Here is a 12132-nt window from a genome sequence, read left to right as displayed (position 1 = left end):
ATGTTCACAATTAACGTACCTATAATGGCAGCAGGAAACCTAGTAGAAACAAACAAACAAAAAAATCAAAACCCTCCCGAGTAGATAATTACATTTATTTAATTCCACATAGCAATGTGTAAGACAGAGAAAAGTTAAAGATCTCTTTCTATAAAATAATTGTATTTCTGATTTTGAAGATAGAGATTGTGTATTTATTATGTTTGGCTTGTAAAGTGCCATAGCTGTACAAAAAAACTTCATAGAAGAGGTAAAATCTGCTGAAGAAATAACTAGGTCATGATCCTTAGGAATTTAAATGAGATTTAAGGAAGTGTATTCCAGACTGATAATTGACACAAAGCAATGTACGTGTGTAAATATGATATGCAAAACCTAGAAATCTTCATGGAATACATACGTTTTTGGGTTGCTTTTTAAAGAAAAATGAATATACGAAATGGGAAATTACTATGGACACATAAAATGTGATGCCACATGAGAAGAAAGCTGAAATTAAATATGTGAACTATATCATGAAACATAACAGCATCTGCTCAGCTGGTTACTGAGAGGAGAAAAGAAACTGTGTTTGGCTGAAACCGCGGGGGAATATAAGGAGGCTGCACTGAGTTATCTGAAATGAAGTCAGCTAGGACACCAGTGTCACATCCTGGAGGCAAACTGCCAGGGCATCTCCCTGGTACGCATCAGTCGTCAAGATAGATAACACATCTGAACAGCACTGCCCCCTTCAGCACACCCGCTTAAAAAACAAACAGAAAAAAAACCCAGGAAAGGATGAAATGCGTTTTATAGTTTTGTCCTATTCCGTTTAAAACTAAAAGCTTATGTATACATCCTTAGAGGGTTGCCAACACAACGCAGAAAGCAGGACAAAAAGGGGTGACGTATTTGTACAAAGTCCTGAATAATGTGGGAAGCATTCCAAATAACCAAGGATGCAGCTGAAGTCAGGTGTGTCCTTTCCTACCGTGGTTTCCCCTATTATCTCTCTTGGTCCTGGCCAGGTTAGAAGGATAGAAATGTTTCAGGGATGCTAAATGTGAAGGCTTCTCCTCCCAGGGCCAGGAAGCCAGGAGGAGGGTGGTATTTGCAGGGCAGAGCCCCTTGCACAGATCACGAAACATTTCATCAACCAGCTGAGAGAAAAAACTAATCCAGAGATTTTTATCCAGACCCTGCATGGCACGAACCTGATAGGCACAGTAAACGCTGGTGAAAAGGAGACGGTCAAACTCTGTGAGAGGCAAAGGGGTGTCAGTTAGGGAATAATATCTCAGTTGCTGCTCGATCTCTGTCGGTGTTTTGGGAACTTCATCCTCTAAAATCTGCATGAACCGCCGTGCCGGGCACAGGGAGGCCAGCTCTTCATCCCGCAGCTGGATTGTCCCGTTGGCCTGAATATCCAGCCCTCCCCAGAGCATCTGGAAGAGAAGAGCAGCATGCGCACGGGAAGCCCAGCACAAACCCTCTGCCAGTTATAACCGAGCTGTAAAGCCACCTGCAACGCTGCCAAATCTTGGGCTGGACCGAGAGGCGGCCGCTCCCTGACTCGCTGCCCGCGGCCCGCCTAGTCCCACTCCATGTCTTTCTCCGCCAGCCCCACACCCCTTTTCTGACCGGCCCCACACCTCGGTTTCCCCGTGGGACCCGTCTAGCTCTCGCCTCCCACCCCGCCTCTCCCACTGCTGTCCTGCCCACAGCAGCTCCCCGGCGCGGCCGCCTTGGGTGGGGGGAGTCCCTTGTCCCACCCCAGAGCTGTGAGGTGCCGTGGAGGGGGTCAAAGCCCCCTTCAGCTGCACCCCATGATGGGAAGGAGCACAAATGCAATTAGGGCATTGCCGAGGCGTTTTCCAGGCGCTCCCGAAAACTGGCACGGATGAGAACAAGCAGAACGTGTGAGTTTTTACGTGCAAGCAGGTGGGAGCGCGGGTGCTAACAGTGTCTCGGCCCACGGGCCCCCAACGCCCAGGAGACCTCTAACATGACGTCGGCATCCTCTGGGCCGCGACGGGGTGCATTGGCGCTGGCACCATCCCTGCTGTGAGCATGTTCATCTGGAAGACATCAGGCAGAGTTTGGTAGCGCAAGACCACGGCCCTTCCTGTTTATTTTTGTCATTTGGTTGTCAGTAATGTCTTCAATACTTCTGAGCTGCCACTCATAGTTTGCCAAACATGACAGATGCTGACCACGGGATTTTGATGAGCAAAACAAGCTTTTTAAGAGAAGCAGAAGTGGTTAAGGGAGGCATGTGTAAGTTTTGGATATGACAGCCCTTAATCCTGCCAACAGAGCTAAAAGCGTGCGGCAGCGAAGGCACTTGCTCTGACAGGCAGCATGAAAGCCCCTCACGCTGAGTCTTGGTGGGGTTTGAGCTGATGCGGTTTGGGTGTTTGGCAGTTTTTGCTGGAGAAAGTAATGCTGCCCAACGGAAGGGGGGTGCTGGGAGGCTCCTTGACCTGCTGGTGGAAACATAACCTGATGCTTATCCTGGTTTTATACTTTTTCCCTGAGGATCTGCCACTGGGGGCAGAGCGCGAAGGTAAAAGAAACCCGATCGGATCCATTATGGCTCTTCTCATGTCCAGCTAATTCCTTGCTGGGCCACCCGACATCATTTAAACCGGGAAAAAGGGGTATGAGGCCAGACGAATGGGAGTTTATCAATATATTAATCCCAAGAATTCTTCAATTTTCATTTATTAATACTTCTAGTGCTTTAACTTTCTGCATTTATTTTGCCTTTATTATTTCTTTCTTTGTGAAAAAAGGAGACACGAGTAGCCTCGGTCCAGGACTGTGAGAGGGAGGCTGCATCCCCTGCCTTCTGTGTTGGTCAGGATAGTCATGTAGCCAAGACCCTCTTCTACTTCTTACAGACTCGTCCTTCAGGTCAAGAAACATGAAATGGAAAAAGCTCATATAAAATAGTAAGCTCTCTGACACTTTTTAAAAATTATTTTTATATGAATGAAGGTTTTTTTATATAAAAAAGAGGGAGAATTTATGTTGAGTACTGCAGAGTTAAGGTCAGCAGGTGCTTATAAAAAACAGAAAAATTATTTAATACTGTATGTGTGTCATGACTACTACCAAACCCTGCTTCCAACTTTCCATCCTTGATTAAAGCTTTCCAGGGAGAAAGAAGTGCACTGCCACCCCCCAGGCTGCGGAGGTTTGTTTCTCTGCACAACTGCAGGCTCCTTGATCCAAGCCAGCTGTGGCTTTGGAACGTGAGCAGGGATGTAGCTGCTCTTTCCTACTCCTCCATGGATGTGCCAACAAGGCTTTTAGCTCAGGTAAAGATACTACATCATCTGAAAATTTCTTTGCTGGGCTTCTCGCTGCTAACTGATCTGCTAGGTTCACAGATCCCTCTACTGAGAGATTGGCTGCAGAGTCAGTGAATTTGTTGAAGAGACACCAAACTGCTGTTATTAGTAACTGTCTTATAAATGTATGCAGCGTTAGATTTTCAAGTAGAGTAAAACAAAAATTAAACAAAGCATAACAAGTAATGTCTTGAAATAATAAAATAAATATCTTCTGGAGATGGGAAAATGGTCCCTTCCTTACTTTATCATTCAACAGGGTTTTTTTTTTTCCCAAAAAGCATCTAGAAAATCCACAAACATGATTGTAGGAGCAGACTTTTTCAGCAGAGACCCAAGAAAACCCTCCCCCTGCCACCAAAAATAGCAGCAGGTCTTCAACCTGCAAGTAGGTAGAAGCGTCTCCCCCACGGAACAACCCCAGCTGGGACTCCAGCTCCCATGTCGGCACAGCCAGCTGAAGCGTTTGACCCTATCTGAAGAAGCAAGGCGAAAAGTGTCGCGCCCCTGGCATTGCACGAATGTTTGCCAAGCCGAGAAGCCTCCTCGCTAACAGGTGCGATTCCTACCTGTCAGCTTCTGGCATCCGGCAAACACGCACAGGATCAGCCAGGCGTTGAACTGCACCCGGGCCATGGCAGCCCTGCCCGCCGCGGGACAGGGCCGTGCGCGGAGTGAGAGCCGTTTGCTGTGGCGTCTTCCCTTGCCGCTTCTGGTCCCAGCAGCCTCTGTTGGAACAGATCCACCTTTCTGTGTTTCTGGTTGCAGTCCTGGGAAGGGCTTGCAGTTCAACTTGCTGACCCCGAAGGATATTTTCCATCGTATTTTGGAAACTTGGAAGATTTTGTTGTGAATTTTTTGGCAGAATTGTTTAAGCTTCTTTTCCAAAGACTGATTTCTCCCTGCAATTTATTATAGGAAGCTATTAGTTGCAAGGAATTTCACTACACGATTGCCCCTGAACAAGGGGGGACCTCCTGGTCCCTTCGGCCTCCGCACAGCACCTCTGTCACATCTCCGTGACACTTCTGGTCAGCTCCTTGGCTTCATTTTCAGTTTTCCTTTTTCCTGTGTTTGAAAATCTGCAAACAATCCTGAAATGTCACAAACAGATAAGCAGCCTGTGCAGATTCATGGAAGGGCAGTAGCAGCCAAAATATACAAGCAGGCAGAAGAAATGTCACTTGTTCCATTCTGTATCAAACCTCCCGGAGGGAGAACTCAATATACTGACCTCACAAACAGCAAGGATCAGAGCCTGCCAGGCTTTCGCACGTCATCGTCCTCTCCCGTGACAGGACTTCTGGGTTGCGATGAGCACGGTCTGCCCTAGATGTTGTGAATTACATGGACGAAACTCCACCTGATTCCCTTCACAGCAGATACCTGTTCTCTACACATCTTCACACTTTTATTAGTGCCCAATCCCCACTCAAGCTGTTCTGCATTTCTACTCTGTAGGGCACAGTATCGTCCTGGGTTCTCCAAAAGGTTCTTGGATGCCAGGATTATATAAATAAGTAATAATACGTATAAATAAGTAATAATACCATCTCCCTCAGGTTAAAGGTGGTCTTTGGGGAAAGAAGCCTGCCTAGAAAAGAGAGGAGGTGGAGCTGAAATGCATACCTTTCTCAGCAAGTTACAGGCTGTCGGTTTGTAGTGACTACTGTCACCAGAGAGTTTGCTGAAGGTAGGGATGATATTCCAGGCAGTAAGTTGTCAGTGTGCAAAGTGGCAAGTCTTCTGAAACTTCCAGGATCCGTAGTTGTACCTGACGATATGTGGACTCACACCTGCTATGAAGAAAAGCAGCACAAAATGGAGGAGTCCCACTGATTTATCAAAGGAGGAGGGGCCCTCAATATCCAGAGCCATTCTTACCCTCAGCTTGAATCAAAACCTGATCTGTGTTTCTGTCATAGCCTTGGCTGCCTTCAAGTCAGACTGTGCTTCCTTCAGTTTTCATTATCTTCTGTTGCTTACGCTTCAGTTGCATCCCTTTCTTCTGGGATGAGATATCTCTTATTAAACTGTGAATAATATGCCACTCAAGAGGCAGACTCTGCTGACCCATCTGTGCCGTGAGATTGATGTGCCTTCTGTTTTGTGCCAGAGTCCCTTACAATCCCCAGTGCACACATGACTTTGTCTAGAAGTCACTACGCAAAAAAGCCCTGCGTCTTGTGGGCCATGAAATAGCCTCCCTTTATCATGCAGCACATGACACGAGGAGGAGTCCGGGATTTTGGCCAACATCTGCGAAGGCCATATATGATTTTGTCAACAGGAAAATTTCCTAGGAACAGCTTGCAGCTGAAGGGCCTAGAGGAGGATACGCGTAGGAGGGAGAAAAGAGGAGGCTCAGAGGCCCTGCTTAGGTGACTGATAGGGTGGCAGGCGGGGGACAAGCATCAGTGGTAGATGCTGCCTTCAGCTGGGGGGATTTTGAAGAATTACCTCACTATCCCACACAGAAAGGCAATTGCAGAATGATAAACGTATGCCTTAGTTGTTTGTAACGCAGCAGTAGTTATATGGTGCACAGAAACAAGCCTGAGTTTCTGACAGCTGCACATAGTCCCCGCACGTGCGATTGCAATGTTAGGCGGTGCACCGGCTCCTCCCGAGGGATTTTGTCCTTGCCAGGCATTCACAGCTGAGTGTGCACAACCCTGCCCCTCCGCGCTCCCCCTGGCCGTGCCGTCTGTTGCAGGAGCAGTTTCAAAGCCTCACGTCAAGCCAGGTTTCTGCAGGGGCACCTTGACTGGTTTCATGCTTTCCACCATGACCTCCTGAAGCAAGAAGATGGGAAAGGGGAACAAGATATGAGGGACTGAAAACTGCAGGAGCTGGTTGGATGCTGATGCAAAATTTATTCCAGGTAGCTGAAGCTTTGCCCGTCACAGGGGAGTGGGGGCAATGGAGTGAGAAACTGTTAAGGGAAGAGAGTAGTGAGGTGACAGCCACCCTAACCTCCGTTTGCCGCAGTCACAAGTGGCAGCATCTGCTGGGAAGAATTCTTCGGGTCTTACATTACAGACTCCTGCAGGCCCTGAATCCTTGTGTCTGTTTGTTGGCTTATTTAGTCCCTCCATCTGCCGTTACGTTGTTTGTACAGACCTTTTTGTTTGGATCTTTGATTTTTCAACTGTAAACATTTACAGAGCAGTGTTTGTACAGCTGAAGCTACCTGTCCCCTCAACAGGGAAGGTTTCTGCTGCTTCCTTGTCCCATTGCAGATGACATCTGTATGCTGGGACAGGCCTTTTGCCACAGGGACCCACACAGGCTGTGCTTAGAGACACACGTGGTCCAGGGCACTGGCAGAAGGCACAAGGTGTGGTTAGTACAGGACCTGAAGAGCCTCTTTGGGAGGGAGGTTGCTTTGAGACGGGACTGCCGGGACACAGGCAGCATCTTCATGAAAGGGAAATTCTGCTTACAAAATTGAAGAAACCTCTTGCTTTGAACATCTTGCCCAGAACTTGGGGAGACCACAGTCCGCAGCCTGGGCCTGTCTGGCAGGTGCTCAGGAGAGGAAGATGAGGCTAAGGAAAGAGGGGAAGGAGGAAGGAGATCCATGGCTCCCAGGGAAGGTGAGCTTTGAGTCACAGGAGATGAAGAAGGAAGAAAACCTTGAGGGAACTAGGAGTGAAGCACCGTGACCAGACGGGACCTCCTCTGTAATACTGGTATTTTCCAGGTATGGTGCTGCTGGTCCTTATGCAAATGCTTTCCTTGTCTTTTTTTTTTGTTTGCGAGCTGCATCCCCTGCCTGACTGAGTAACGGGCGGTGACAGGGAGGGCCCCATCCCACTGCACCTGCTCACAAAAGGACCCCCTCAGGCCTCACACAACTTGGAGAAGATGTAATGGGATGCAGTGTGATGGGTGATATGGGGCATGCTGTCATCCAGCCTGCCCCTCAGCAGTCCCATAATCTCTGTTCTGCAGGAGTGCAAGCCCAGCTGAAATCCTCATCTGGGTTTTGACTGGAGATCAATCATAAGGGCCTCTACAGCCGTGATGCCCTGACACCGTCAATAGCCACATCCTCAGGGAGGAGAGTCTGCTCGCCCAGCTATAAGGAGAAATGCCAGAGTTCTGGAAAACACCAGCAAAACCTACTCAGCTGGGGAAGCTCAGCATGGTGACTGTGAGTCATCACCTACAGTCTATTTGTCCCTGCAGTACCAGAAAATTTCTCTTCTGAAGAGTGTGTCTGTAAGTCAGCTACATCTGACTTACATCTCATCCAACATCCTCCTACAGCTGGGAAATCCAGCCCAGGCAAACAAGCCTCATGGAGGCTGGTAGTGTGGACCAGGCAGGGACAGAGAACTTGGAAGGCAGCTGTGTGCTCGACCAAGCTGACCACAGCCTTGCCCAGCCCGACGCAAGTGCCCACCAGCCATAGGAACACCGGGCGAGCAGGCTCCATAGGCTCCGTGGGGCCCAGGAGCAGTGGAGGGGGTAGCGGGCCAACACTGGCAGTACTTCGAGAGGCTGCATAACCTCTTGTGCCCTGGGATAATGTGTCTGGGTGAGTAATTTGCAGTCTTCATAAGCTCCCAGGCTTCTCTAATGAGAAGAGATTTGGGTCCATTAGCAACTATTCCACATACCAAAGACCTGCTGGAGCCAATGCCTGTCCCCGCGGGGCTGGCTACTTTGACTCCAGTACACACATTCTTCAGCAAACCTTGCATTTTGTCTAACTTGACAGGGCATTGTGTCCAACGTTTCTTGATGTTATGTCAATCAAATTCTCCCTCTGCACAAACGTTACGCTTAAATGGCAGTTTTCCTTCTGTTCCTGCTACCATCAGTATTCTGATTTATCGTACTGGGAAATACATATTTTTTATGATACATAGACCATAAGTCTTGGCATGGTGCCTCAAGCAACCTGGGATGGGGGAGGGAGAACGTGGCAGGGAAATGTGCTTTATAAAGAATTTTCACAGTAACAGAAGTGGTGCCAGGAACTTTTCTGTCTTGTGCAATAGGCATCGGCATGCAAAAAGAGCCACTGCAACAGAAAACAGAACCAGCTGTGGAACATGTTGTAGGAAGGACTAAAAGAGCATTTCCTATTTAATCAGTTCAATTGATGGCAGATCCAAAGTGGAGCTAGGAAGTGTATAAAACCCCAAACTTCTGCTGATCTGTGTTCCCTTCTCTTTCCTAGAGCTATAACTTTTAAGGTGAGTGGCAAATGCTATTAATTTTAACTAGAGAACACTGTTCTGAGTCACATCCCAAACACTGCTGGCCATAGCAGCCTGAAACAAATTAAAAAAAAAAAAAAAAAAAAAGAATTTAAGCAGCCCATGCTTACAAGGCTGGGGTGGAAACAAAGAAAGATGAAACCTGATTCTTACCATACAGTTCAGCTCTTCACTCTTGCAAACAGATCAAATTCTAGTCACGAGTACTTGTCCCTTTTTTTTCTTAATTGATTTATTATTGTCCTATCCCTTCCTCCACCCCGTACTCTAATCTCCCCCAAACCCCTTTTTTAATTAGCACTCTTAAAATTTAAAAGCTTAAGTAGTGATTTAGGGAATCTCCTCAAGCAGCTTGTGAATTATTTTATGAAATCTTATATAATAGTTTTCAGATCTTAATGAGGTCAGTCAGCTTTCCGATGCAGAACTGCATTATGCATTTTCTGGACTAGGACAAGGGACATTATTAATTGATGACTGCTGTAATGTAATCCCTTTCAAACAGGTGGTGGGTGGACGGAAACTACAGTATTTTTCCAGCTTTTTTGGAAAGAGCTGAGATTTTCCACAAGAGCAAAGATAGTGGTAATGCTGTTATATCATACAACTCAAAATAATTGGAAGACTGACAAAAAGGCATAGCCTCTTGTCTATGGGACAAGGGAAGGAAGATATTTTTGACTGCAGGAGAAAGCACAATCTGAAGAAGCTGGAGAAAGTAGAGACTGCTTGATTGTAAAGAAAAAGCCAGCAAGAGGGAGTGGCACGTGAGAGGTTACCTGCAACTCCTTCTTCTGCCAGGAGAACAGGCACTGACCTAATTCCCAAGGAAACAATGCAGAGATTTCCACAATTGTTTTGGTCTGGATCCAGGTACATCTTGTGTTGTCCTAATAACAACTGTATTAGAACCATTTACAAAAGCTTTGCCTGTTCGCTGTATTATTACGGTCTTCCCAACACCCATCTTGGAGCTGAGATACTGCTGTCCCGTTGCTTAAGCTACACAGCTGCGTCAGTACAGTCGCCTAGTGAGTGCTCAGGTTATGATTTATGCCTGCAGGCACAGCTAGCAGAAGCAGTGTATGTATATAAAGCATCTTAGCCACAGGGAATGCCTGGACTCTATTCAATTTGCAAAACAAAAAGACAAATCCAGTGTCTTACAACTCAAAGCAGCAGATAAACATCTACCAGTTGGATTATCAAGACTGTAAATTAGCATCCCTCAACCTGTGCTTTTCATCTAGTTTGAAAACAACGTTATTCATGCGACCACAACAGGCAAGAATCTCATATCAATTTTTATTATTATAAATACTATGTTAGAACAGAAAGGATGGCGCCATGCATCCGCTCCATTCTGCTGCTATTTTGCATCTTCTTTCTTGGCTCCTGCTTCTATTTTCAGGGGTTCTGGAGCTGTGCGATAGGCAGGAAATGCCTCCCAAGGACTATTCAGATCAAATTTGCGAAATTCCTGAGCTAGCTCCACAGGCTCTGCCACTACCCGTTTCACTTCATCATCATACCGCACCTAGAACAGTGCAAAGAACACAGGCCGGTCATTTTTATACAGTCCCCATAGCATTTCTGCTATTAGCTGTACACCGTAATGACCCAGACCACCCTCCGGTACAGGCAGCCCTACTTCTTATGCCATGGATAGGCCACAGGCCTCTGCCGCAGCTTCAGTTCTCCTCATTGTTAAACAAGAGCCCTCCAGATGCCACCAAGACCTCTGGACTCTCCAGGAAAACCCTCCTCTTTGCTACCATGTACCTTAGGTGTCCTGACTAACCACCCTGAATTAGGAGTGCCCAGCCTACAGTCCATATGAAGTCCACATGGAATAACATAGTTAGTTTGTCGTATGACAAAGGAATTTCTCCTGAGTCACTGAAATAAGGTGGCCCGTCCACCTGGCATAGCTGGGGACTACTTTCATGAATCTGGCAGTTTGTTTGGTTTCAGTTGTGCTTCTTAGTGTAACACTCAGAACATGGGACAAAAAGACAACCAGGGTGAAATGCAGGTGAGTACCAGACACTTCTGATTGGCTTGATTTACCCTCTCTGTGCCAGTCCAGATCTCCAAACCACAGCTCAGGAGATGCTGCCTGGTCCTCACTCACAGGATTTGCTGTTATTTCTATTTTTCTTAAAACCCTCTGTTGCCTGCAGAACCTCACTGTTTTCTCCTGAGATTCAGCTCAGTCTTAGAACTGCACCAAATACGACTACTTCTGCAAGGCAGCCATTTGAAACTAGACAGATAGCAAACACACTCATTTCACTTGTGGTTTGACAAACAGAGGTAAATATTTGATAAACGGCAAGAGTCACTTCAACTGGAGTTTTATAATCTGGGCCTACAAAAACTCAACAAAGTGGAGTTCCAACTTCATTAACACCAGTTCAGTCCTTTATTCCTCTGGGAATCTCCAGTTTTGCAGTGGAAAGTTTAATCTTCCAGAAGACATGCTAAAAGCAGAAGCACTTTCTCTGCCTGACAAATTTCTTCAGTATACAGCACATGAAATTTGCTCAATGTCTCTGGCCTCAGGCTGCCTTATTACAGATGATACTTTGTGATGACTTTAAATATCCATGCAGGAGATCTATACAACTCCTCTGGAATACAGACAAGTGAAACATCCTTAGTGCCTTTTGGACAAAGGATTGTAAAGCAGTCACATCTCTGTACCGAAATTCAGATCATAGAATCATAGAATAGTTCGGGTTGGAAGGGACCTTTAAAGGTCATCTAGTCCAAACCCCCTGCCATGGGCAAGGACATCTTCAACCAGATCAGGTTGCTCAGAGCCCCGTTCAACCTGACCTTGAATGTTTCCAGGGATGGGGCATCTACCACCTCTCTGGGCAACCTGTGCCAGTGTTTCACCACCCTCACGGTAAAAAATGTCTTCCTTATATCTAGTCTAAATCTACCCTCTTTTAGTTTAAAACCATTCTCCCTTGTACTGTCATTACAGGCCTTGGTAAAAAGCCCGTCCCCATCTTTCTTATAAGCCCCCTTTAAGTACTGAAAGGCCGCAATAAGGTGTCCTCGGAGCCTTCTCTTCTCCAGGCTGAACAACCCCAACTCTCTCAGCCTTTCCTCATAGGAGGGGTGTCCATCCCCCTGATCATTTTCGTGGCCCTCCTCGGGACCCGCTCCAACAGGTCCATGTCTTTCCTGTGCTGAGGGTTCCAGAGCTGGACGCAGTACTGCAGGTGGGGTCTCACCAGAGCAGAGCAGAGGGGCAGAATCCCCTCCCTCGACCTGCTGGCCACGCTGCTTTTGATGCAGCCCAGGATATGGTTGGCCTTACGGGCTGTAAGTGCACATTGCCGGCTCATGTCCAGCTTTTTGTCCACCAGTACCCCCACGTCCTTCTCGGCAGGGCTGCTCTCAATCCCTTCATCCCCCAGCCTGTATTGATACTGGGGGTTGCCCTGACCCAGGGGCAGGACCTTGCCCTTGGCCTGGCTGAACCTCATGAGGTTCCCACGGGCGAACTTCTCGAGCTTGTACCGGTCCCTCTGGATGGCATACCG

At 47.2% G+C, this 12132-nt stretch overlaps 2 protein-coding genes across 2 annotated transcripts in view; both read right to left on the bottom strand.

Annotated features, from left to right (window-relative positions):
• Positions 1-953: 953 nt before the first annotated feature.
• FAM180B (family with sequence similarity 180, member B) lies at positions 954-3974 on the bottom strand. Its single transcript, XM_009580835.1, has 3 exons — positions 3908-3974; positions 1981-2060; positions 954-1427 (listed from the first exon to the last, which is right to left on the bottom strand). The coding sequence occupies exons 1-3, from the start codon at positions 3972-3974 to the stop codon at positions 954-956; spliced, it is 621 nt and encodes a 206-aa protein (XP_009579130.1).
• Positions 3975-9862: 5888 nt separating this feature from the next.
• The window catches only part of NDUFS3 (NADH dehydrogenase (ubiquinone) Fe-S protein 3, 30kDa (NADH-coenzyme Q reductase)), a gene marked incomplete at its 5' end in the record, with an annotated part of 6333 nt that continues 4063 nt past the window's right edge, over positions 9863-12132 (bottom strand). Inside the window, one exon of the mRNA XM_009580823.1 lies at positions 9863-10109. Coding sequence (XP_009579118.1) covers positions 9942-10109 — 168 coding nt within the window. The remainder of the gene's footprint in view (positions 10110-12132) is intronic.

Source organism: Fulmarus glacialis, unplaced genomic scaffold (genome assembly GCF_000690835.1).
Source record: "Fulmarus glacialis isolate BGI_N327 unplaced genomic scaffold, ASM69083v1 scaffold31660, whole genome shotgun sequence".
NCBI lineage: Eukaryota > Metazoa > Chordata > Aves > Procellariiformes > Procellariidae > Fulmarus > Fulmarus glacialis.
This window is presented reverse-complemented; position numbering and strand designations above follow the sequence as displayed.